Source organism: Oncorhynchus clarkii, chromosome 14 (genome assembly GCF_045791955.1).
Source record: "Oncorhynchus clarkii lewisi isolate Uvic-CL-2024 chromosome 14, UVic_Ocla_1.0, whole genome shotgun sequence".
In the NCBI taxonomy this organism is placed as follows: domain Eukaryota; kingdom Metazoa; phylum Chordata; class Actinopteri; order Salmoniformes; family Salmonidae; genus Oncorhynchus; species Oncorhynchus clarkii.
The window spans coordinates 12,857,236-12,884,419 of record NC_092160.1 but is presented as its reverse complement, the minus strand read 5'-3'; the positions used below and the strand labels follow the sequence as shown (position 1 = coordinate 12,884,419).

At 44.4% G+C, this 27,184-nt stretch overlaps 2 protein-coding genes and 1 long non-coding RNA gene across 18 annotated transcripts in view; 1 reads left to right on the top strand and 2 right to left on the bottom strand.

The window, feature by feature from the left end:
• On the top strand, positions 1–2,443 carry LOC139366301 (beta-crystallin A1-2-like). The gene is made up of 6 exons (XM_071103633.1): positions 1–88; positions 745–827; positions 947–1,065; positions 1,254–1,395; positions 1,577–1,719; positions 1,853–2,443. The coding sequence occupies exons 2-6, from the start codon at positions 753–755 to the stop codon at positions 1,998–2,000; spliced, it is 627 nt and encodes a 208-aa protein (XP_070959734.1). The 5' UTR covers positions 1–88; positions 745–752; the 3' UTR covers positions 2,001–2,443.
• Positions 2,444–2,768: 325 nt separating this feature from the next.
• On the bottom strand, positions 2,769–5,833 carry LOC139366302 (uncharacterized). The gene is made up of 2 exons (XR_011626738.1): positions 4,903–5,833; positions 2,769–4,745 (listed from the first exon to the last, which is right to left on the bottom strand). It is a non-coding gene; the product is annotated as an uncharacterized lncRNA (long non-coding RNA).
• Positions 5,834–13,169: 7,336 nt separating this feature from the next.
• Positions 13,170–27,184, bottom strand: part of LOC139366298 (catenin delta-1-like) — a 44,929-nt gene continuing 30,914 nt past the window's right edge. For 3 of the 16 annotated variants that reach the window (XM_071103622.1, XM_071103623.1, XM_071103614.1), the window contains 19 exons: positions 26,468–26,536; positions 26,261–26,383; positions 25,894–26,156; positions 25,470–25,766; positions 25,153–25,387; positions 24,797–25,019; positions 24,080–24,272; positions 23,858–23,975; positions 23,602–23,758; positions 22,370–22,387; positions 21,874–21,942; positions 21,677–21,804; positions 21,390–21,540; positions 21,071–21,263; positions 20,745–20,944; positions 20,576–20,617; positions 20,406–20,482; positions 20,154–20,208; positions 14,656–14,958 (listed from right to left, as the gene is read on the bottom strand). In XM_071103622.1, coding sequence (XP_070959723.1) covers positions 14,900–14,958; positions 20,154–20,208; positions 20,406–20,482; positions 20,576–20,617; positions 20,745–20,944; positions 21,071–21,263; positions 21,390–21,540; positions 21,677–21,804; positions 21,874–21,942; positions 22,370–22,387; positions 23,602–23,758; positions 23,858–23,975; positions 24,080–24,272; positions 24,797–25,019; positions 25,153–25,387; positions 25,470–25,766; positions 25,894–26,156; positions 26,261–26,380 — 2,598 coding nt within the window. In that variant the 5' untranslated portion in view covers positions 26,381–26,383; positions 26,468–26,536 and the 3' untranslated portion in view covers positions 14,656–14,899. Of the gene's footprint in view, positions 14,959–20,116; positions 20,209–20,405; positions 20,483–20,575; positions 20,618–20,744; positions 20,945–21,070; positions 21,264–21,389; positions 21,541–21,676; positions 21,805–21,873; positions 21,943–22,369; positions 22,388–23,601; positions 23,759–23,857; positions 23,976–24,079; positions 24,273–24,796; positions 25,020–25,152; positions 25,388–25,469; positions 25,767–25,893; positions 26,157–26,260; positions 26,384–26,467; positions 26,537–27,184 lie in introns of all 16 variants that reach the window. The other 13 variants (XM_071103626.1, XM_071103627.1, XM_071103625.1 and 10 more) reach the window with 10 other exon arrangements.

Here is a 27,184-nt window from a genome sequence, read left to right as displayed (position 1 = left end):
TGAAGCGCCAGGATCTCTTGAAGCTCAACGCGAGATAGCGTTAGGCGCGTGTCACTACCGAGCTCATCACGAATAAGTGCCAAACTAGGTAAGGTGCCAACTCCGTAACGCATTTAATGCAAATTATAGGGACAGTCAGTCAGATAGGCCATTGCAGGCTTATTCAAGACGCGTTTACACATTCATTTAAAACTCACCAAAAAGCACTAACCCTGAAACAACACGTTAACCTGCAGTGCACATTGCATAGATTGGCTACATAATGTATAGACTCGTTTAACTGATCCGTGTCACCATATTGCCTATTCTGGTGTAGCCTACAAACTTGGATGGACAATAAACGATGTGATGTTTTACCGTTAGTTCACAATAATTTCGATTTGTTGCGTATTATTTGTTTAATACGATTGGCTAAAACAGGGAGCGAGCTTGTTAGATACAATATCGTGTAGCTTTATCATAGATTCATTGATCGGCATTAGTATGAATTCAGCTCATATTTTTTCCAAATAGTGCATAGCGGATAGGAGAAGTGTTAAACGGGAAACATTTTAGAGAGGTTGTTTTCCAAGGCATGTTCACTTGAATACCAGTGTGAAGCCTTGATTATAGAATAACATAGAATGTAATAAAATATAATATAATGTTACTCTGTCTGTGTGGATTGTTGGCGTTGAGGTGACTTATAGAGTGTAGGAGAGTTGAGGAGATTGTGTAATGGAACGTTTGACTCCTGCCTCTTAGGTGTAAAGATGTACAGAACCACTAGATCACCAATGATGCAATCCCTTGTCAACTCGGGAATGGGCGTGGCTCCTTTCTTCAAGGTAACACACCTTAGAGGAGCCACATACCTTTGCATAAGTGGGATGGGCTCTGTCACCTTAAATGTCCCTCTTCTCATCTTCCATTTATTCTCTCTCTCCCCACCCATCTCTCTCTGTAGGTGACTGTATTCGAGCAGGAGCACTTCCAGGGCAAGTGCCAGGAGTTCACCTCTGAGTGCTGCAACATCCACGAGTGTGGTCTAGACATCATCCGCTCCATCAGAGTGGAGAGTGGGGCGTGAGTTTCACACTGTGTGTTTACGCCATCTGTTTAGTGGGAATGTTTATTTATGGACAGAGGAATCCAGGTGTGTAATCTGTCTGTCTGTGCGGATGAGCGAGTTATTTTGTTTATAGTGGCTGGTTCAATGTGGGTGTATAAGATGGTAGTTCATTGTGTAAAATATCTCTCCCACCCCGCTGTAGCTGGGTGGGCTTTGAGCACCATGACTTCCAGGGCCAGCAGTTCATCCTGGAGAGAGGAGAGTACCCCCACTGGGACGCCTACAGCGGTTCCCTGTCCTACCACGTGGAGCGCCTCATGTCCCTGCGTCCCATCTACTGTGCTGTGAGTACCACAGTGTGTGAGATAGAGAAAGAGGAGATGTGAAAGAGAATCAATGCAGTTTTTTTTTTATGTCTGCCAAACAGATACATTCTATTGAGGCCTTCCTTGAGAAACTCCCAAATTCTTGGAATATGGTCATATTTTTGTGTGTGTATGTGTAACCTTCCTCTATTTCACTCAGTCCCACATGAGCAGTCGTATGATGATCTTTGAGAGAGAGAACTTCATGGGCCGCAGTGTTGAGCTGTGTGACGACTACCCCTCCCTGCAGGCCATGGGCTGGTCCATGCCCGAGGTCGGCTCCATGCACGTGCAGTGTGGCGCGTAAGTTAACCTCTATTATTCACTACACACACACGCTACGTGTTAGCAAACAGCTGTGGTTTAATACTTTGCACACACAATCGATATGCTAAACCTCAGTGTTAAATGAATATCCCCTATTGCTATCCCCCAGCTTTGTGTGCTACCAGTACCCCGGCTACAGGGGCCAGCAGTACATCATGGAGTGTGAGAGACACAGTGGAGACTACCAGCACTGGAAGAACTGGGGCTCCCACTCCCAGACCCCCCAGATCCAGTCTATCCGCCGTATCCAGCATTAAGAGGGGCTAGAGGCTGAGAGGCCCAAGAACCGCAATCCCCAGCCCAGATGCTGCTCTACCCTTTACCCCCCCAACGGAAGACCAGCTGCCCCTTACTACCGACTCACCACATAACACTGACACACACAGCCGCTCCGAGGTACGATGAGACTATATCGCACCGGTAAAGCACAGGAACACACACACACTGACATGACTGACATAACACAGTTTATTTTTTATCAGGGTAGAGCACCCATACACAGACACACACCTGCGCTGTACTACCTGAACCCCTGTCCAGGTCACCTGGGCTGAGCAGGGAGCCACACATCCTGCTCGAACCAGAGGTCAACGCATCAACAGGCACCAGTTTCAAGATGGCCACCACCGTAGTGCAGCCTTAATGTGATGTGTGTAGGAGGTTGAACCAAAGGTTAACTAATAAACTCATGTTCACTTCAGTCGCTCAGGCCTGTCCTATCATTATGCGGTGTGTGTGTAGGATAATCTATAATAAATACCATATGGGATTCAACATAGCAGCGTCTCAAGATGAGCTATTTGGGTCCAATGTCATAAGCCAAGCGCTTGTACACTGCATGTCAAACCCTCTGATAAACATAGATATAACTGAAAAACGACTTCAAATAAACCTGTTGCTTTTTTACAAAAAATGAATAGCCTTGCTGTATCCACTCAGATTACTGTCACCGCTTAAAGACACTACAACACCATGATAAACATCTCAGCTATTTAGGCTGCACTTAAAATATATTCACACAAGGACACGTTAAGAACATCTTTAATCTGTTTTTTAAACAGAAAACAGTCAAACACCTGGGGAGGACAGTAATAATGACAAACATGATGTGATTCCATTCTAGAACAATCCAAAAGCAGAATCGGAAGATGTAGGCCTGTGATGATTGACACTCAACCAATGAAAGTCGTAAATTCCTGTGAAACTGAACTAACAGCAGTGTAAAACCTGATTTGATGGCAACTCACAATGAAACATTTGGTAGATGAATGAACCCAAACTCCTCTGCACAAGAGGCAAATATAGCTGGTGTTTTTCTACACGGGTCATTGAAAACTTTAACACAATGATGTTGTAAAGGTCTGGGCAGTGAGATGTAGACTTAAACAGAGCACAACTGACCCACAGTGTAAAACACATTCATAGTTGACGATCTAAGTGCTGAAAACTAGAACTCAAGCACAGAGCTCTAAAGACAAGGTGAGATAGAAAAAAGCTACAACAAAAACGTCCACATTTTTTAAACATCCATTCGTCCTCTTTTGTTTAACAATTGGTAACTTGGAGGATCTCAACCACACAAACGATGCTTCTCCATCAAGCAGAAATCTGTACATTCCTTGTCGTTATGCCACGGCTGTCTATGTGGCGCCCCTCATTGATTCTGTACTGTGAGATGGTCCACACACAGCAGTTTGTCCATATCCCAGTCTCCTAGCAGGGGGAAGATGTTGGTCACACTAGGGAAACAGGGATAGGAGGGACATGGTCATAGTTAGTGTAAAAGCAAAGAAACCTCAGATTAGAGTTGAGTGTGATAATCTGATTGATAATGTAGGCTACTGTGTGTATGCACTCAGTCAGAGCAGAGATGACATATATCCAATAAAAGGGGTGTGGTCCAACTCTCCTCCAATGACATCAATCTCCTCTTCCGCCTCAGAACCAAGCCCCTCCCCCCAGGAGCCAGGCAGTATGATAGGAGGGACTGGGGAGGCGCTAAAGCCCCCCAACACATCCACTTCCTCCTCTTCCTCCCAGCTTCCTGTTGACCCTTCGATGTACACATCTCGGATGGAACGTGAAGGATAGGAGACTGGAGGCTTTACTATCCCAGAATGCATCTGAACTGTGACCTTCCACTCTCCGATTTGGATTGGTGGGTTGTGGAGTTCGGTCTGTTTTTCTGCTCTGTCTGTAAATCCATTCTTCTCCATCTATATCAATACTTTCATCAGAATCATCTATCGCTCTGATGTCTTCAACATCTATTTTGTCCATCCGTGTCTCCCTCTCTTCTGTCTGATCGGTCTTTTGTGGTTTAAAAATAGCCCATCCCGTTTCCTCTCCATCTTTCATTCTGCACTGTGTCTGCAGGACTTCCCTGGTCTTCTGGAAGGCTGAGGAGGTTGTCACTTCTTTCCCAGACTCCTCTCTGTCCTCAGGGTGTAACTGCTCTCCACAGGCTGGGGCTTCTGGAACGGAGATGGGAGGGTGAGGTTCTGAGAGCGTTTGGACCAGTGGGACTACTTCTACTTCTGGACATGCACACTTGGTCTCTCTGTCTCCTTCCTTCCCTTCCACCTCTACTCCTCTGACTCCTTTACTCTCCTACTCTTCTCTCTTGTCCTTGCTGGGTCTGATCCTTTCTCCCACTCCAGCTGAGGCTTCTTCCCTCCTCCTCTTCTTCTGCTACTCTTCTTTGTTTCTGCCCCTCGGCTGGTCTGTTCTGCAGGGAGGCTGGTCTGTTCTGGTGGAACTGGAGCAGATGTAACCTTTGCGCACACACACCATTGACGTTTCTCTTTCTGGGTGGTCTGCCTCTCCCTCTCTTCACAATAGCCACTGCCCCAGACACTCCCCTCACAACCTCCTCGCCCTGTCTGATTGGCTGTGCACTCTGATCTCTGAGCTTCTCTGGGGTTCTGATTGGGCTGATCGGGGGATTGGGTAGGGGTGGGGTTTTCTTGGTAGTGTCAGACTGCTGCTGGCCGGGCCTTGGTCTGAGAGATGACAACATTGACTATAATTAGACCACTCAGCCATAAAACACCTATACAAATTATACACGGCTAACAATTTACTGAAGAATGCATGAAGTATACTGAGTAAATAGTAGCAGATGTTTCATAACATCAAATGTTGAGGAAAGACTCTCACCTGAGATTTTATCTTCTCAGCCGACCGACCTGATTGGGCAGTTTGCTGGGGGTAGGCGTTTCCCTGGCAGCATCCTCGGGTTGGCATTGCTCCTCGCCTGTACGGACAGACACACACAGCAACACATCATCCACATCCGGCAACGGACCACTCACAATCTTGCAGTTCCTCGCATTCATGGAGTACCCTTTCTTTATACTCCTCTTCTTCTTCTTGATCAGTAGTCTGGTCCTGTCTATGTTCCTCTCCCCATGACATTTCTTGGGCCTGACTTTAGGTTGGATGTTGATCTCGCCTCGCAACTGTCTTCTGGTCATCACCCTCCTCTCTTACCCTGGGCTGGGTGGCAGACTGGTAGGGGGTAGAGCTAAGGTGGGCTGGACACTGTTAGGAGTTGAGTATGGAAGAGGTGATGTGTGAGAGAGGGGAAGGTGTGTGTTTGCGGGGTGTGTGACTGTGCTACACTGCTTTACGTGGGCTGTGTATGTGTAGCTGGGTTCTGGTTGAGGCATGTATACCTGGGCCACGTGTGTGTTACTCTGCCCAGCGTTAGAGGGGTGTGTATAGGCTGTGTGTGTGTAGCTCTGCTCTTCTCTGACTTGAGTGCTCTGAGTTCTGTGTTCAGCTGTGCTGGTCACCATCTGGGCTCCACTATAGTTCCTGAGAACGGTGTAAGGATCCGAGAGGCTGGCTGTGCTCCGAGACCCCTCTCCCTCTCCCTGTGCCACTGGGTTGGATGCTGCCACCTGCTGCTCAAACGACCTGAGGAAGTGGTCCTGGATGTCACTCAGCTCACCCTCCACATGCTGCTGCAGCCCCACTTCTGAGGAAGACTTGGCACTTCCAGAACGGTCACCCGCACCGGTCACCTCGGTAACAGCGTCCATGGCGCTAGGAGCCGGTCCTGGCAACCACCACAGGTGAAGTCTAGGCCCATCATGATGTCCTCCAGCAGGCGGTCAAACTGCTCGACAGAGTCCTCCTGGGGAGGGGGGGGGGGGGGGGGGGGGGGGGGGCAGAAGGGGGAGGGGGGCAGTGTGCACAAGGGACAGGGAAAGGGTCAGGTTAGGGGCAGGGAGATGGGGACGAAGGCTCGGACCCACCACTTCCACAGTCGTGCTCTCTGGGACACCTCAATCACCCCCTGCTCAACCTCAGACCCCTCTTCAGGACTCCTCTCACTCTACTACCTCCTTCTCTCAGCCTCCTGGCTCTCCTCTCAGTTCCCCCCCTCTTAGATCCCCCCCACCCACCTCCTCCGGCCCTGCCTCCCTCTCAGGATCTCCTACTGTGGTTGGGAGGGATCGAGGAAGTAACTGATGAATCCAGCGATGTTTCCCTCGAAGCGCTCAAATCCCTCTTTCCGACCTCCACCAGTCCTTGGATGCCCAGCCTAGTAGCAGCAGAAATCACTTCCTGCCTCTCCGCCTCCCCCTCTCCCACCATCTCCCCAGAATACAGCAGACCTACCAGCCTCACCAGGGTGCATGCCCCAAAAACCTGGAAATCCAGTAGGTGGCTCTGCCCAGAGGGAGGTGCCGGTGCGGTGGACAGGGCACATGACAGCTGGGGGCTTAGGGTGGACAGGATGTAACTGTGGGCTGGTACTGACACCCCTGATAGAGGGAGAGAGAGATGATCAGGCACCTCCGCTGCCTCTGAAGCTCTGCCAGGAGTAAGGCCTTGAACCATGGCCTCTGATACCGCCACAGAGTCGATGGAAGGATGAATGGTAGAAGGGTGGGATATAGATTGTGAGATGAAAGGATGATGTACTACAATAGGCCTATTCAATTGAATTTGTTAATTAGGCTACATCAGATGACACATTTGCCAATCAGCTGTAAAAAAAATAATAATAAAAGAAAAAGCATTTCTCTGAGTTCAAATTAAAGGCATAATAACTTAATAAAAGTAAAAAATATGTAGGCCACAATCACATTTTCTGTTATGGGAAAATATTAAGGCATCAATTGTCAGCTGAATTGCAATCTACTTGGATTGGTCGCACACCAATCACAGCCAAATTAGAACGTTAACTGGCTAGCTGTGCACCATCTACCAACACTCGACTCAAGCAATGAGTATATAGATATTATTTGAAGTGGTGAAAATAGTTTGTTGAAGTGCACCCTCCATTAGCATGATATAAATAACGGATGCTTAGCCGTGTGATTAGCTAACTAGTAAACGTGAATTAAAAGACAACATATTGCAACAGCGGCTAACGTTAGCTAGGCTAGCTAAAGTTAGTTTACAGAAATAAAATCATGCATCACTTTACTCACCTTTATCCAGTCATTCGATATGTCCTCTTTCTCAAATGAAATAAAACTTCAAAGCATCGACAATGCTAAGTGCATAAAAGTTTAAAACAATTTGTTTTTAAAAAGAGGATTTTTTTCTATATATTTAACTCTTAATTGTCTGAAGGCTAGCCTCCTTGTCACGGACAATTTGCAGAGGTCACAGATTTGACGCTAAATAGCAAAATTGCATTGTTACGAGTTGCATTGTTGTTGTTATAATGTAGAATAGTCTGTATACATACAAGAAGTACACAAATAGACAATGATAACATATGCTAGGGGGTACAACAAATTACAGATTATACAAAGACCTTAAAAGAAACACACATATTGATTGTTTTAACAGCTTTCTTATTCGAAGAATGTTGAATGGTCTTAATGTACTGCTCGAATTCCTTATAGAAAACATGGAAGAGTGTTTTTTTTTTATTAGTGAATTTATATTTATGAATATGAAATTTTGCCATTAGCACAATTAGATTTGAGGTACAATTGTTTTTCTTTATCTTTATTATGGTTATGGAAATCCGAGCAGCACATTCTCCCATAAAAAAACAAAAGTCATCAAGAATATTAACAATTGTAAAACTGTGAATATCTTTCCATAATTGTTTTACATGCAGACAATGCCAAAATAAATGTGAAACTGTTTCTGGATGCTCAACACAAAAAGTACAATCAATGTTAATGTCTTTTTTGAGTTTCTTCAGGTAAGGATTCGCAGGGTAATACTTATGGATCATTCTGAAAGAGACCTCTTCGACCTTGTTAACAAGCAAGTATTTGTGTGTTAATAACAACCAGACTTTTCCCCAACAGATATTAGTGACCAATGTATTCCAGTAACTTGTGACATAAGGAATGGATACAATATCCCTTTGAAATAAAGCACGTATAGATCTGCTGTTCTGAGGGAGCAAGGAGAAACATAATTTCCCCATTGGATTAAGCGAGGGTAGGTCAAGAAGGTGAGGGAGGTCTGGCTACACCTCTAAATAACATGAGCGTTCCAGATGGAATAGCATCGAAGACTATGGCGAACTCTCTAGGTGTTACAGGGATATTGTAACGAGATAAAATAAAAGAAAACTCATAATTGAGTAACAATCCTGCATTAAAAGGTTGACTCAGGACACCAGTTCTTAAAAAAATCAAGACCTGTTTCTATACAAAATGTCCTTATTGGTTCAAATGAAATACCTATGCAGGGGGAAAAAAACATGTTTAAATATTAACGAACACGCTAAGAATACTTGTCTATGAAAAGCAGATAATGTTGCAGGAATCTTAGCAATGTTATAGTTACAAAGTAACATAAAATTGAGGCCACCAAAACGGGAGAAGATATGAGGGATGAAATTCCAAATTGAAGTTGAAATTTTTAAAACATGTTTAGCCCAATTTATCTTAAAACTTTTATTCAAAGTAGGAAAATCAAAAAAATGGAGACCACCATATTCATGTGAGTTCATAACGACAGATTTCCTAATATAATGTGTACGATATAGGGACTGGGCTGCATAAGTAAGTCTGGAGATACCTTCAGCTTTAGAAAGCAACACTCGATCTTTCAAGGATAAATCCCTCTCCATCCAATGGTTCAACTTCTTTTTTTTCTTCTTTCAATAATAGGTATACAATTTAATGAGCATCTTTCTTGTTGATCATTAGATATATGGTAATCCCAAGGTATGTTACTTTTTCCTTGACTGGAATATTGCATATAGAGGGTATCACACAGTCTTTAACAGCAAACAACTCACACTTATTAAGGTTTAGGCAAAGACCAGATGCTTTGGAAAATATATTTATCACATCGAGTGTGTAGTACTGTATGCTGCAGCTCAGCGGAGCCACGTCAGTCAGGATTAACAGCGCGGGCGCAGATCATGACAAGTGACGTGAGATTCAACAATGAACAGCAGCACTAGCTAGCTAGCTTTATAATTCTCACTCAACATTATTATTTGCGTGGGTCTTTGTATCCTGAACGCCCACAGTCCTACCAATCATTACAGCAAGGAAGAGACATCCATTGCATCCAACAGTTTAAGAGAGAGGATCCATCAATGTGCTTTCTATCTTGATTACGTAGCTAGCAGACTAACAGACTTAACACTCTAGTTTACTGTCTAGACACGATTCTACTGTCAGAATGCCAGGTAAATGGGCGAACATTTTGCAAAAACTAGGAAATAGAAAGGGGTATAATGTAATGTATTAGCAACGTGGGAGATGACAGAAAAGGTTGTAGGTATATTGCAGATGAAAAATGCGGACCCACCACGCCGATCTTATTTCTCATTCATAAACGGAGAAACAAGAGAAATGCTACTCCCATTTTCTAATGCAAGAACATTTGTTTGATTCAGGAACTACATTTGTATGAGAATAACAGTTAAACAATCATCCTTACAGATCGCTGCACATTTTGCATGCCACTCCATCATTGCAACTAGATCACCTGGGATGCATTGAAGACATTGCAAAGAAAGGAATCAATTTCCCCAGGACAAAATGCACAGCGCTCATGAGGAACTAATAAATAAAATTGTGAACGAGTCTAACTCGTTGATTATTGATGAAAGTACAGACGTCACAACCAAGAAGCAACTGCAGCTTCTATGGGGATCACCAACATGTACCTCCTTTGGCCCCTCACTGGCAGGAACCCTGTTTCTGAGTGTCCCATAAAGTCCAAGAAATGGCTTCAACCTGGTAGTGGGGCTCCTGGTTGGCCTAACCCAGCACTATCTGTCTGTTCCTCTACTCTCTGTAGAGCAACATATGGGTAAAGGCAGCAGCAGCACCAACTTGTGTGGGGATCACTTCATCCTAGATGGATGGCTACTACCAAACTAGCACTACTGTTTTGGTGTACTTATCTCTACACATTCATTTAAATGTATTATGAAATCAAATCCAAAAAGCAAACTGTTGGGGATTTTAGTTTTTCATACTCCAGTTTAAAGGAATACAATTATTTTAGAGCAATGTGACTTGTATTAACACTATTTCACAATGATTAACATTGTGTTAACACCATTTCACAAGAATGTTTTCTGAAAAAAAACATACCTCTTAACCATTCACTATCAATCATTTCAATAGTTCAGATTAAATAATTTTATGAAATGAACCAATAAAAAGGGAAAAATGCAGAAAAGCAATTTGACCATAAGTATTTAGATTGCACATTTATCCAATAGTTGTCTCCATAATGACAAACTCCTCTAGCTGCTGAAAAAAAAAGTTGGCCAAGTTTTCAGGCCTTTTGGGTGGGTTTTGAGTGGTCATTGGATTACACATTTTAGCTTGACCTGGCAACACTGCTAAATGGGTTGCCACAAATGCATCTGTAGAGAAAATCCATACGGTCTATGAAAATTATTTATTTGTGTAGTGTGTACTGGACTGTAAACTGTACAGACGAGTAAACATTTTTTAAACCAAAACTTCATTCGCCCTCAATTTGCATTTTTCTCCCAAATTACGATTATTGTATTAATCTAAAACAATTAACTGTAGATCTAGGCCAGACCTACTGGAATTTAAATCATTAAATACATTCACCGTCACTGACAGACAGTTATACAGGGCTAATAAATCTAGATTAAGACATTAGAGCATTGTAGACTAATTATAGCCTAGTAATGGTCCAGACTCCAGGTTCTCATAATCTGCACATTATATATACATAGCCCAAGTGGCTGTTGAATAGAACAGACATAGGGACACAATTGAGTCAAAGACAGAAGCCCCTGGGAGTCACATGCAGATCTAATCATGATCTGATAATGAACTTCACCGCAAATTCCACAGGGAGATTCTAAAAACCTTTGATCCACCTTCAAATAGAATCCTATGGCACAGGCAGAATTCATCCGAATTCCACGACTCAAGTTCAAAGGGTTCCATTCCCAGTGTATTCCATAGGGTCAGTGAAAAGGACTGGGTTTGAGGGTGAGGTATCCTTGTGCGGTTTGGGTCTAGGCCAACGTTCCTCGAATTTCTCAAAGAAGAGTGGATCGGTGAATGGCCCAGAGTAGATAATGTGCTGGATTAGGTAGATGATTGCCACGACCATTGCACTGATCAGAAAGAACGGTATGAGCGGCCGCAGGTGAGCCCACACGACCCCCACCTCATATACCAACGATCCCAACCCACCTTGGTTACCAGTGTGAGTGGTGCGGCGAGACGAGTCTGGGAACATGGTGGGTGAACCATCCTGCGTGTTGGAAGACGGGGAAGAGAGGTTATCCATAGTGGAGTAGTAGAATGAAGAGTGATGCAAAACTCTTTCAATATTTAAGTTATTTTTAGCCTGTGATGTCTCCAGTTAGGCTAATCATCCATGGAAAAAATAAATGCAAAGAACATTCTGTAGTTCGAGTCAATAATCTCTTGCACCACACACTTCCTGTGCTCAGTAGCTGTTGCTCTCTCACACAGACACTAGTTACCCCCAGTGCTTGTCAATAGTCCATGGCTGGTAAGGTTTTGCTCTTTGCTCCAAGTTTGACTTGAAGACTTGAATCTTCATGGGTCTGAAGTCAACATGTTTAAATCCTTACTAACATGCCATCTGGAGCAGGTGGTGTTCCCTCTTTCTCAATCTGTTCTTTAGTTTTCCTTCTCCTGCCCTGCTGTGTGGATTCTGGAGAAACATGACACTGCGCATGATTGAGAGAGCAAATGAAGGAGAGTGGCATCTTTAAATAGCTCCTAGTACCAAGTGACAGGAGAGTGTGCAACAGGGGAGCAAGGAGACAGAATCTGCTGTATTAAGTGCCCTCAAATTTAGGGAGAGACACATAGGCTACATGCATACCGTACACACACTAACACTTATTCGCTCTCATATGCTCATACAGGGGCAGACCTAATGATTTGGAGGCCCTAGGGGGAAGAATAATTTTAGGACCCATGTCGGTATATTTAAAAAAATATTTGATAAACCATTTTGGCCTTACTGCTAGTCAAAAGGAAGTGTTTAGAAGTGTCCTATACCCGAGATAAGCTTAGAATATTTTTTTTAGACCGTGGAATTAGCTGTATACCTTTGACGGGGAAATGCCCTATTCACTTCCACTCATTTTTCGTCCCGGTACTGGGTTACCTTCAGACGAGCCCCGTGACACTTGTTGGGGTCGTAGAGCAAAACGGAGAACACTAGTATTTGGGAGTTTCAATTTCTAGGCTAAACCGTTCAAACGCTACAGACGTTTTCGTGATGTCTCCTGGCCTGACAAACATGGCTGTAGCACTGACGTCGGCAGATGCAGTGGATTGAGACGCAGCCCATGTTAAAAAAAACATCTCTATTTTAAACAGATTAAGGGGCTCGAGCTGAGAAATGTTCTATGCCCAGCTCATGAGGCCCCCTCCGCCTAATGGCAAGTCTGCCAGTGCACTCACACACACTTGAGGCTTCATGATCCATCCTACAGCTGTAGTTAAATTGCATAAGCTGTAAGAGCAAATAGATGTCTGGAATACTGATAAGGGTTTACGAGGGGACATTGAGACACTTTAAAGCGCTCATGTTCATTGGTCACATCCACCCTGGTATCGTCTCACAGCGTGAGACATGAGTCAAAGGCTGAGCACATATTGAACACTCAAATTTCATCGGTGGTCAAAATGTTCCCCAGGGTCACGTTAGCCTGTTAGGTCACATACAGCAATGTCTAGGACTTACTGGCCAAGGAGTAGACTCAAAAACAAATGCAGAGGGGTAGAAACACCTTTCAGGCATCTCAAATGTAGTAGATGCAAATTACAAGACTGAGCAGACCACCCCTAGCTCAAGCCTTCATGGTTATTAAGGCGTGAATGTGTGTGTTTGAGTTAGGGTGTCTGGTTACCCAGACAAACTACAGAGTACTCCTTTAATTAGACGTGTTTATCCCAAGTACACATCTCTAGCTGTCACACATGCACACAAACCTAATCTGGTCTGAGAAAAGATCTTTATTTTATAAAACAGTATTGCCAGTTACATATTCTTAGTGAAAAAGAAACTTTTCAGAGCCAAGGCAGGTATGTTCATCATCATTGTACATGAATAGGCAATAATAACAAGAAATTATGCATGTGGAATTGGTCTCTTGCCATTCAAAGAAAGTGGTAAAAACAGAATAAAAAGTATAACAGGTTGCATATGCTTCACCCATCACTCTCAACAACCATTCCCAAATCAGAAAACAAAATATTAAAAGCACAGGCACAAAATTAAGTCAAAGCACAAAGAACAGGATCTTCTATACCAAAATGTGCTTTTAGTGTTTTCCCCTTAGCCTGGTCCCGCTGTGTCTACACCCGAGTCACCTCTGAGGAAACCAACATTTATAGAGAAGACCAACATCATTCTCCTTTTCAACCATTGTCATTGGTCCATATCAGCGGCACATTGCTCTGTCCGGTGTAACAGTAAGTACTGACTGTGCGATTAGCGTTATAGGTGGTTCAGAGAACTGTCTTTTATTAAAACAGACACTAATAATGTCTAACATGCAGAATAAAGAATCTTGTGAGTTCTATGCAATACATTTCTAAACAACCCATCCGATTGAATAAGCCCCAGGTCTGTAGTGGGGTTCTGTATAGTAGTGTGGGGAATGAGTTCCTAGTGCTGTAGTTTAGTGTTGGAACGTTATCTAGTGTATGGACAATGCAGGACTAAGAGCTGTGGTGCTTTTTAACAGTGTGTGAACTGTAGTATTCCAGCTACCTGCACAGCAGAAGCTAAATCCACACAGCCATAGTTAACATTTCAGGAGGGTAAGACGGCAGTCTAACGGTCATATCTTTACATTAGGGGAAACAGACACGGAAAAAAATCACTCAACAAAAGATGCAGTTGGTAAACCTGTAAAAGCCACAATTGAAATAAACAGACAAAATAAATATTTGCCACAGGAGTAGAAAAACGCATGAAAGCACAAAATGAAATCCTTTAAAATAAACGGTCATATGGGTTTTGTTCGTTAACGAAGCTCTCACACACATCCATCTCACACAGATCTCCTGTATGGCACTCACACAAACACTGACCTTAAACTCTCCCAACTAACCCAAAACCAACCAGACGAAGATAACTAGAAGAGATTAAAATAACTCATATAGAAACATTCTGAATCTATGAGGCCGAGCCCCATTGGTCCACCAATCACTTCCCACTCACCAATCCCAATCTGGGCACTATTTAAATTAAAATCAACCTTGAAGGCAGACACCTCCCTTACCAATCAAACATGTCCTCTTTTTATATACATACCCTACAGATATTTAAAAATAAATTCATCTCAGGATGCAGGTGATGGCAGCAATCTGATTCACGACAACGACAAAACACATGGATCAGTATGAGGACGATAAATCTAACGAACGACAGGGAACGCTCACTGAGCCAAATTGTGGATGTAAGTAACCATAGAAACAACAGAAATAAACAATGATTGTCAAACAAAGATGATTGCCTTGAAAAAGGGAATATCAATAAAACTTTAGATATATTTCTGATGCTACTATGATCCGTGTGTGTGTGTGGTGTCAGTTTGAGTGTTAGATTTCTGATTGCAACACAACTGCTTTCTTTGGATCCCAACCCTCATCTTCATAACCACAGACTTGTGATGGAAGGAGTGAAAGAGGGGGATGAGAGCAAGTCTGTGGGTCTCTCCTCAGTAGCAGTGGTAGGGCAGGGGCAGCTCACTCTGGGTGATGCAGACTATCAGTTTTTCTGGAGGGAGAAGAGAATGATAAGCAATACCTTTGATTAGTGCATGTGTTTATACTTCAAAGAGTAAAATGCAAACAGTACACTCAAGTGGACTCTGTGGTGCAAGTATGTGAGTATACACAATATGCCAAAATGCAAGTGCCTACGGTATATTGTTAAGGTATATGATACAGCGTAATACACAAGTCCACATAGCATACCAGTGTGAAAGCCTCTTGGGTATTCAATGTTTCCCCTATATTCATCATTGCTCCAAATAGTATACACTGAGTGTACAAAACATTAAGAACACCTTCCTAATATGGAGTTCCACCTCCTCCTTTTGCCCTCAGAAAAGCCTCAATTCGTCAGGGCATGGACTCGACAAGGTGTCAAAAGCGTTCCACAGGGATAGTTGCCCATGTTGACTCCAATGCTTCCCACAGTTTTCAAGTTGGCTGGCTATCCTTTGGGTGGTGGAGCATTCTTGATACACACAGGAAACAGTTGAGCGTGAAAAACCCAGCAGTGTTGCAGTTCTTGACACTCAAACCAGTGTGCCTGGAACCTACTGCCATACCCTGTTCAAAGGCACTTAAATATTTTGTCTTGCCCATTCACCCATACACAATCCATGTCTCAAGGCTTAAAATCCTTCTTTAACCGGTCTCCTCCACTTAAATTACACTGGTCGAAGTGGATTTAACAGGTGACATCAATAAGGGACATCATAACTCACCTGGTCAGGCTTATGAAAGAGAAGGTGTTCCTAATGTCTTGTACATCGAGATATATACACACACACACACACACAAAACAAAAATAAACACAACATGCAACAATTTCAAAGAATCTGAGTTAGTTCATCAGTCAATTTAAATAAATTCATTATGTCCTAACCTATGGATTTCACATGACTAAGCAGGGGTGCAGCCAGCCAATCAGAAGGAGTTTCTCCCCTCAAGAGAGCTTTATTACAGACAGAAATACTCAGTTTCATCGGCTGCGGTTGTGAGACTGGTTGGACTTACTGCGAAACTAAAATTATATTTAGGCGGCTTATGGTAGAGAAATTAACATTAAATTCTCTGGCAACAGTTCTGGTGGACATCCTTGCAGTCAGGATGCAAATTTGTGGCATTGTGTTGTGTGACAACACCGCACATTTTAGAGGCCTTATTGTCCCCAGCACAAGGTACACCTGTGTAATGATCATGCGGTTTAATCAGCTTCTTGATATGCCACACCTGTCAGGTGGATGGATTATCATGGCAAAGGAGAAATGCTCACTAATAGGGAAGTAAACATTTGTGCACCAAATGAGAGAAATCATCTTTTTGTGTATATGGAACATTTTTGGGATCTTGTATTTCAGCTTATGAAACCAACACTTTAAAAACATACGTTATATTTTTGTTCAACGTGTGTGTAATATCTAGTGACAAGAAAAGGTATCTGAACCCTTTAGAATTACCTGGATTTCTGCATAAATTGGTCATCAAATTTGAGTCACAAGTCACAACAATGGACAGTGTGCTTAAACTAATAACACAAATGATTGTATTTGTCTTGTCTATTGAATAGATAATTTAAACACTCACAGTGTAGGTTGGAAAAAGTATGTAAACCCCTAGGCTAATGACTTCTCCAAAAGCTAATTGGAGACATTGTTTAGAGCTGCCCTGCCCTGTTAAAAAAAACTCACAATTGGAGTTTGCTATTCACAAGAAGCATTGGCTGATGTGAATCATGACGCGATCAAAAGAGATCTCAGAAGACCTAAGATTAAGAATTGTTGACTTGCATAAAGCTGGAAAGGGTTACAAAAGTATCTCTAAAAGCCTTCATGTTCATCAGGGTAAGCCAAATTGTCTGTAAATGGAGACAGTACAGCACTGTTGCTACTCTCCATAGGAGTGGCCGTCCTGCAAAGATGACGGCAAGAGTACAGCGCAGAATGCTCAATGAGGTTAAGAAGAATCCTAGAGTGTCAGCTAAAGACTTACAGAAATCTCTGGAACATGCTAACATCTCTGTTGACGAGTCTACGATACGTAAAACACTAAACAAGAATGGTGTTCATGGGAGAACACCACAGAAGAAGCCACTGCTGTCCAAAAAAAAAACATTGCTACACGTATGAAGTTGGCAAAAGTACACCTTGATGTTCCACAGCGCTACTGGCAAAATATTCTTTGGACAGATGAAACTATAGAGAGTTTGGAAGAAAAAAAAAAAGCACAGCACACCAACATCAAAACCTCATCCCAACTGTAAAGTATGGTGGAGGGAGCATCATGGTTGGGAATGCTTTGCTGCCGCAGGGCCTGGATAGCTTATCGTTGACGGAAAAATGAATTCGCAAGTTCATCAAGACATTTTGCAGGAGAATGTTAGGCCATCTGTCCGCCAATTGAAGCTCAACAGAAGTTGGGTGGACAGGACAACGCCCCAAAACAGAAGTAAATCAACAGAATGGCTTCAACAGAAGAAAATACGCCTTCTGGAGTGGCCCAGTCAGTTCTGCCCTCAACCCGATTGAGATGCTGTGGCATGACCTCAAGAGAACAGTTCAGACATACCAAGAATATTGCTGAACCGGAACGGTTTTGTAAAGAGGAATGGTTCAAAATTCCTCCTGACCGTTGTGCAGGTCTGATCTGCAACTACAGAAAACGTTAGGTTGATGTTATTGCTGCCAAAGGAGGGTCAACCAGCTAAATCCAAGGGTTCATACTTTTTCCACCCTGCACTGTGAATGTTTACACAGTGTGTACAATAAAGACATGAAAACATAAAATTGTGTGTTAAAGCAGACGGTCTATTGTTGTGACCTAGATGAAGATCAGATACATTTATGACCAATTTATTCAGAAAATCAGGTATTTCCAAAGGGCTCAAACTTTCTTGCCACTGTACGCATGTACAGTTGAAGTCGGAAGTTTACATTCACCTTAGCCAAATACATTTAAACTCAGTTTCACAATTCCTGACATTTACTTCTAGTAAAATTGCAAATTAGGTCAGTTATGATCACAACTTTATTTTAAGAACGTGAAATGTCAGAATAATAGTAGAGAATTATCTATTTCAGCTTTAATTTCTTTCATCACATTCCCAGTGGGTCAGAAGTTTACATACAATCAAATAGTACTTGGTAGCATTGCCTTTAAATTGTTTAACTTGGGTCAAATGTTTCAGGTAGCCTTCCACAAGCTTCCCACAATAAGTTGGGTGAATTTTGGCCCATTCCTTCTGACAGAGCTAGCGTAAGTCAGGTTTGTAGCCCTCCTTGCTCGCACACGCTTTTTCAGTTCTTCCCACATTTTCTATAGGATTGAGGTCAGGGCTTTGTGATTGCCACTCCAATACCTTGACTTTGTTGTCCTTAAGCCATTTTGCCACAACTTTGGAAGTATGCTTGGGGTCATTGTCCATTTGGAAGACCCATTTGCAACCAAGCTTGAACTTCCTGACTGATTTCTTGATGTTGCTTCAATATATCCACATAATTTCCCTCCTCATGATACCATTTTGTGAAGTACACCAGTCCCTCCTGTAGCAAAGCACCCCCACAACATGATGCTGCCACCCCCATGCTTCACAGTTGGGATGGTGTTCTTCAGCTTGGAAGCCTCCCCCTTTTTCCTCCAAACATAACGATGGTCATTATGGCCAAACAGTTCCATTTTTGTTTCATCAGACCAGAGGACATTTCTCCAAAAAGTACAATCTTAGTCCCCATATAGTAGTCTGGCTTTTTTGTGGCTTCTTCCTTGCTGAGCGACCTTTTAGGTTGTGTTGATATAGGACTTGTTTTACTGTGGATACAGATACTTTTGTACCCGTTACCTCAAGCATCTTCACAAGGTCATTTGCTGTTGTTCTGGGATTAATTTGCGCATTCATCTCTGGGAGACAGAACACATCTCATTCCTGAGCGGTATGACGGCTGCGTGGTCCCATGGTGTTAATATTTGCGTACTATTGTTTGTATAGATGAACGTGGTACCTTCAGGCATTTGGAAATTGCTCCCAAGGATGAACCAGACTTGGATGCCCACAATTTTGTTTCTGAGGTCTTGGCTGATTTCTTTTGATTTTCCCATGATGTCAAGCAAAGAGGCACTGAGTTTGAAGGTAGGCCTTGAAATACGTCCACAGGTACACCTCAACTTGACTCAAATTATGTCAATTCTCTTATCAGAAGCTTCTAAAGAAATTACATCATTTTATGGAATTTTCCAAGCTGTTTCAAGGCACAGTCAACTTAGTGTATGTACACTTCTGACCCACTGGAATTGTGATAGTGAATTATAAGTGAAATAATCTGTCAGTAAACAATTGTTGGAAACATTACTTGTCATGCACGAAGTGCATGCCCTAACCTACTTGCCAAAACTATAGTTTGTTAACAAGAAATTTGTGGAGTGGTTGAAAAACGAGTTGACTAACCTAAGTGTTTGTAAACTTCCGACTTCAACTGTGTGTGTGTGTGTGTGTGTGTGCATGTGAGATATAATGTATGTGGACACCTGCTCGTCGAACTTTCATTCCAAAATCATGGGCATTAATATGGAGTTGGTCCCCCTTGATGCTATAACATCCTGCATCCTTCTGGGTAGGCTTTCCACTAAATGTTGGAACATTGCTGCAGGGACTTGCTTCCATTCAGCCAAAAGATCATTAGGGAAATGGGCACTGATGGGCGATTAGGCCTGGCTCGCAGTTGGCGTTCCAATTCATCCAAAAGGTGCTCGATGGGGTAGAGGTCAGGGATTTTTTGGGGGCATTGCTGGATTACTGACAGGGCACATGCCCATTGCTTTTGTTATGTTTGAGCATAAGAACACAAATGGCCATGGCAAAATGTGCAGAATTGGAAATAGGAAATTAACTTTCACACAGCAATATTCTCTCTCAGCGCCATTGGAAAATGTATACAATTAGAGAATATTTTTTTTTTTTTTTTTTAAACTAGGGGAAACACTGATGGTATTGTATACAACTAGAGTATTCATACCGCTGAACTTCAGTTTTCACTGCACACTATACTGTCTACAAAACCAAGGTACTGAAATAATACAATATTGACAAAGTGTTACAGCAAAGGTAGGTAATAGGTATCAGAGACAAAGGATGGCGATAGAGTCCATGCAGGACAAGAGGTGAAACGTACCATGCTGTTACATGCAGAGGGGGAGAGGGGGGCTAACCATCGTAGGAGTCCAACAGAGGCAGTGAACCCTTTCTGCCTCCATACACCCCACGCTGAGACAGAACGAGAAAGACAGAGAAAGAGCGGGAGATTGTGAAAGTGAGAAAGATACCGTGAGTAGAGACGGCGGTCGTCAACCAAAAGAAAATACGTTTTAAAAAAGGTGTGAAGGAGAGAGAACGGATTAAAAGACAAGTGTGTTTAAGTTCAAGAAACAATGTGTACAGGACAGGACAGGGGTGTGTCTTACCTGTAAAGTGTCTGTGGCGTTGAGGGAGTTGTCCAGAGTGTGTCTCCTCTCCCTCTGGTCCAGTGTAGAGTAGGCTTCTAACATGTAGGGAGGAAGAGCGTAAAATCACTGATAAAAATAAAAAAGTATGAGCTGGACTTAACTTTGTCAGGGTTTTTATGGATCCTCACCAGGCCCTAGGTCATTCAGTGGAATCATGTCCCTCTTCTCCCCTGTAGAAAAAAACAAAAGCCATTACATTCTGTTTGCTTCCCTAAAATTCCTACATTTTATGTCTAGCTTTAACTTGCTATTAAGGTGCAAGTGTGGTGCAAATACAAACTCTATTCCAAGAGTCACCTCTGTCTAGCAGTGGCATGGTAGTATCCTCGTAGGTCCCATTGGTGCGTGTAGAGGGGCCGTTGGCGGGGGGGTTGAGGTTCACCATGAAGTCGGTCTTCTTCCAGCCGTCCTTCTCCAGGGGGCGCCGCAGATCCTTGTGCCCCCAGACCAGCTGTAACACCTGGCCTGCCCCACGCACCTCCCGCTCAGACCGCTTACTGCAGGACCAAGAGACATACACTCCATTAGACATGTAATGTATGAACACTGACCTATCCGTCACAAACGGCAACAATATAACATGTTAATGAGCAGCTCAGTTCCACACGCAAACACACTCTCACCCATCCTTGTTGATGAGTACGAGTCTCTCGATGCCTTGGGAGGCCCTAAGGGTCTTGGCGGCCTCCAGGCTGTTGCCCAGCACCTCAGTGAGCGTGCTCAGTACAGACACCACCGTCTCCTCAGACAGAGGTCGTGCCGACTGGCTCTGGCCACCCGGCAGGTCTGCCACCAGGTGGGGCACAGCGTGCTTACCTAGGGGAGGGCAATACATCCACTCTTTAGTGTATCTGGGAAAAAATGATAAATTCTATCTGATAATGAAAAACATATTTCCTCATGAAATTGTCATAACATACGATATCTGATACACCAACTTACCGAGCAGCTCGCGGTTGCGATGGTCGATGGCCAGGTTCCTCAGGGCTCCCGACATGGCTCTGACCACGCGGTCGTTCCCATGAGCCAGCAGCTCTGCCATCATGGGCAGGCCCTTCTCCAGACGCACCGTGGCCCGGATATAGCGACCATACTGAGGGACAGAGAGGGAGGGAGGGAGAGGGAGTAATCTGCGACCAACGCCATTGGGGTCATGCTATGGATCAGAAAATGATAGGCAAGACAAGGAGATTCAGGGAAAGGTGAGAGGTCAAAGGCTGTCCACTCACAGTCCAGCGTCCGGCACACAGGTTCTGTACAGCCCCGGCTGCGGCCTCCAGCACTGAGGGGTTCTGGCTCTCTCTCAGCAGCGACGTGTACACACGCACCACCTCTGGCTGGAACAGCAGCTCGTAGCCTGGTAGGAAGAGGGATTTCAGTAACTGATTCTGTTTCCACTGTGTTTTCGTATGGTGTTTTGACTTACCTTTGGCAGGCATTGTCCTCTTCGGAATATCAACCTGGTCCACACTCCCGTCATCCGCATCCTTCTTACCTGGAGAAAGAGAGGATGATGAGTGGGGATGAGGAGAGGACAAAACGATCTAGAGCTCGTTCTGATTGAGGTAGATGTAAAAATACATTTTATGCGCATTTGAATCTGTTCCACCTCAGCCCTTTCTAATAGATGCAGTCTCCTCAGAACGACATCATGGTATCATGCACTAGTTGAACAGCATGCACTCCATTTGTCACGTCCCATTTACAGTAAAGGCAATGTTAAGACCAGCCAGCGTTAGGAAAAGCCCTTATTTAGCCACAGTACAATAGAACACCAAGAAGGCTGCGTTTACGGCAGCACAATTCTGATATTTTTGACCAATCACATCAGATATTTTTCAGCGCTGATCTGATTGGTCAATTAGTGAAAAACAAGATCAGAATCGGGCAACCTGCATAAACGCAGCTGAAGAGAATCTTACCTTTGGAAAACCACTCATCTAAACAGGACAGGAACACAAGAGAATGGGTGGAGGACAGAGGGAGGGAAGGCGAGAGTGAAAAACTGAAATAGTAACCCAGCCACCAACAAGCACAAACCCATCAGCACCAAAAGCAAAACCCAGCCCATGGCACCCAATCATCACATACAAAGTAGGATTATGTTTCCACTAACCACAGATCTAAGGTCAGTCTAAATCTCACATCCCTTTTAATGAGTGAGGAATGGGGAGAGGGTGATCTGATCCTAGATCTGGAGGTAAGGGACATTTTCTACCTCTAGCCACAGAGAACTATGGCCTTTAACCCATAAGAGTTTAAGCCCTGCTCGTAGAACATGTCATTCCAAAATAATGGCCATTAAAATGGAGTTGGTCCCCCCTTTACTTTTTTGGGAAGGCTTTCCACTAGATGTTGGCACATTACTGCGGGGTCTTGCTTCCCTTTAGCCACAAGATCATTAGTGAGGTCGGGCACCGATGTTGGGCGATTAGGCCTGGCTCCCAGTCGGCATTCCAATTAAATCTCAAAGGTGTTTGATGGAGTTGAGGTCAGGGCTCTGTGCAGGCCAGTCAAGTTGTTCCACACAGATGGACAAACCATTTCAGTACGGACCTTGCTTTGTGCACAGGGCTTTGTCATGCTGAAACAGGAAAGGGCCTTCCCCAAACTGTAGCCACAAAGTTGGAAGCACAGAATCATCTAGAATATTGTATACTGTAATGGTACGATTTCCCTTCACTGGAACGAAGGGGCCTAGCCCGAACCATGAAAAAAAGTATATTTAAACCATTAATTTTGTCATTAAACAGTCTCCATATATACTGACATCAGTGGTACTGGGGGGGCCTTCAGACGAGTCTCGAGGCCTGTGGGCATCCTAGAGATAAACAACCAACATTTTCATGAGAGTCTCACCTTTAAACTGTTGGACGCTACAAACAGAATTTGACAGATTTTCTGTACCGACCGACTTCAGACGAGTCCCAAGACGCTTGTGAGGGTTTTGGACGCTACAGACGAATTTGTGAAAAGACCGATTTTCAGGATGTCTCATGGTCTGATAAGCTCTAGCTCTGATTGAGATGCATCCAATGAGGGGAAAAAACATCTCTCTAGATTAAACAGATGTGTTTATTATGCTAATAAGATCTCCGGGGGGGGGGGGGGGGGGGAGACATCGACCTTTTGGGGTTACAGGCCGGTTACTGACCTTTTCCCTTCCGTGAGCCGAAGCATCCGGCCTTGTTGGAACCGGGGGCGGGGCCCTGGTTTAGAGGTGCGGCCTCCTGGTAGCGCTCGCAGCCGGGAACCTCTCGGTGAACCTGATAGGACAGATTCCTCAGCAGACAAACGCTGTTCTCCACCAACTGCACAGAGACAGGGAGATGGGAGGTTTCAAAGGGTCATTACTCCAGTAAGTAAAATTCATCAGCAATCGATTAGAAGCTATGGGTTGGGTTAAACACCTTGTTGTCCACATCTTTGCGGTTGATCTGTGATTGGACAATGTACATCAGTGAGTCCACCAATCCTGCGCACTCTCTCAGCTTCCGCCTGGCCTCACTACGTTCTGAGCTCACGTTTCTGAACAAAACAAAAAATATATAGTTACAATGTTTAGGGTTCAACATCCCCAATACATACTCCCTTTGTCCATTCATCTCCTGCTGTCCGCTTCCTCCACGTACCTCAGACAGCCAGCTGTGTTGGTGAGGGCCGTCTCCCACTCCAGGTGGCGTGGTTTGAGGCTCTCCTCCCCTCCGTCACTCCCTCTCTCCCAGCCAGAGTGTGGCACCATCACCTCGTCTGAGAGGGCGTGTAACGCGTGGTCCACGATCTCCATCTTCACCGAGTCGTGAGACGATAGGTTCCACAATGTGCCTGAGGAAGAAGAGGGAGATGCGTCCATCATCTTCATGACTCTCAGTTCTCTGGTTGGGACCAATAATAAGGAATTATAGTAGAGGTTATAAGGCTGAAATAGAGTTGAATACTACACAGTATTGTTTTACTGTCCCATAACTAGTAATGTAACAGAGTAGTCAGTCCCTCCAGAATTCCATGATTACAATTTTGGGGCCAAATCAAATTCCTACATATTATGAGGGCTATTTCCACATAAAAAGTCAAATCTCAATATTAACACATAAAAACGGAGCCATCACCGCAGTAGACAAAGAGTGCTCGTAATTTCAACTCTTCACCGCAAAATCGCCGCATATGGTTCAAATCAAGCCACAAGTCAAACTTTGCCGTCTATGCATTTTCGCGACAAATTGGTAAAAATCATTGCATATTGCCATGCAAAATTACAGAATTGCCGCAGCAAAATCAAGCATTTTTGCAAGCATACAGCACAAAATAATCCCTTTGAAATCTTGGAGAGACTGAACAGTAGTATTTACCTGTAATAGTGTCAGTGAGGTCTTGGTCTCTGGCCTTCCTCAGTAGTCGGACTAAGGCGGGAATGCCGTCACAGTTCTTGATGGCGATCTTGTTGTCGTGGTCTGGTCCGTACGAGATGTTCTTGAGCGCCCCGCAAGCAGAGTGGTGTACATCCCTCTTGGGGTTGTCCAGCAACGAGACCAGAGAAGGGATCCCCTTTAAACGACGCACCTCCGATTTCACCTACATGGTCACACACACCAAACCCATCCTAAAACACTGATAGCAGTACATTAACACTTGTAATATCCATAATTTCAATACAAATCAATGTGTTTGCCGGTATAGAAGGTTTGTGTGTGTGTGTGTGTGTTACCTTGTCGTTCTTGAAGGTGAGGTGCTGGAGAAAGGCAGCAGCGTTGGTTTTGACCGGGTCCAGCCTGTAGTTCAACATGGCGATGACCTCAGGGAGCTCCGGCTGTCTCCAGGATGTGGGCGGACCCTTCCTCAGGGTGCTGTCCAATGACGCCATACTTCCTCTCTCCATGTTGACGCCCCAGGTGTAGGTGTCAACTCCTCCCATGTCCCCTTCCAAAGTGTCCTCACAACTCCTAAGGGACAATTGGACAAATCAGACGCAAATTAATTGGTGTGTGTGTGTTGTACATACATATCCGAATGGTGTGTGTCTACCTGAGCCTGCGTCTGTCCAGTCCTCCTGGGCCTGGGCCTAGTCGTGGCATGGTGCCGTATCCTGGATGCATGGTGGGAGGAGCCATACTGTACTCCACATCATCATATCCCAGACTCCTCTGGTCATCCTCCATGCCATAGTGGCCCTGGTGGGCATAGCGCATGCCCCCCAGCTCCAGGGCACTTCCCATGCCCCTCACCCCTCGCCCCACCTGGGGCTGGGCTGCGTAGGGGTCCAGCTGCTGTCTACTGGGGGCACGGTACCCAGAGTCAAGTGTCCTGTACCCATCCGCAGGTCTGGAGAGAGACAGAATATCAATTATACCAAAGATAGGCAATCTTCAAAAGAATACTCGCATTTTTCTTTCTTTGCAGTGCTCTTCGGCATTTTCACAAACTTTAACGACAGTGGCAGTGGTCTGACCTGTAGCGGTCGTCCATGCGTGTGCCTCTGCTCAGGCTAGCGTAGGCCTCAGAAGGCGGGGCGCTCCTGTAGTCGTCGTAACCCCCCGCGGGACCGTAGTGGTAGTTCCTGGGGACCGTGGCTGTGGGGTAGTCCCCCCCTCCACCCTGCCTGTAGGAACGGTCCAGAGTGGCACTGTAACCGCCCATGCCCGAGACGGACACTCCCCCGTCAATGGACATCGAATCAGAGGGCAGGACAGTACGTGAGGTGATCACCTTCATCTGCAGAAGAGGAAGTACATCACCATGAGACAGGAAGTTGTAGATAATTGTTTGTCATCCATGGAGGATATTATTTTCAGTTACAGTACAAAGTGTGTTTATACCGCATTCCCTGCCCGCCGTCCATTGGTTCCATCGTCTGAGAAGGCGGAGTGTACTTCCTGGGAATCACCTTCTGGTGTGTAGCTCTCGTCTAGAGAGCCATGTGCTGGGTCCACCATCATGTACTGTTAACACAGAGCGTCACACACAGAGCGTCACACACAGAGCGTCACACACAGAGCGTCACACACAGAGCGTCACACACAGACCTGTGTCCCGTTAATGTATCCCTCACTCAGTTTCAGTCGTTCTATGTCCACATCCCCCAGACGCCCGTTCTGAGGAGGAGAGAGAGAAACCGTCAACCAAGAGAACACTCATATTCACAGGCGTCTTTAGAGACATACAGAGGATCCAACTGGGTTGTAGTCTAGGCTACAACATCTCCCTACAACCACTCGAACACTGCTGGCATCATGACAACCAAAGAGACCCTGTTCTCTCAATACCTCAGTCATCTACCACATTCAAATACTTTGAAAATGTATCCTTCCTTTCCTTCTCCCTTTGAGGTAATCAAAGACCAAACCATTGCTTCTTCCACCACTCATTTCATGTTAGATCACTTCAATGAAGGCTGGATGGAGGACAAAAAAAGGTGGGTCCATGGCTGTAGTGCAGACTCACTCATTCTTTTAGAACTAACCCAAGATAGACCCCAATGGCGTTTCCAATGGGAGCAAATGAATCAGTGGGAAAGGAGTTGGGCAGAGCCAAGCACAAGCTAATGAGATCATATTGGCTCGTTCTAGCATGCATTTGCATATTTCTGTTGGACAACACCTACTTTGAAGTGCGCTTGTGCAATAACTCAATTCTCCCGTGCACTCAAACTTAGTCAACTGTTTGTAACAGATCAAGTTCAAAAAGAAAATTAGCAAAATGCCGGCCAAAATCCATCTTGCTCCATCCCACTGCCGGCCACT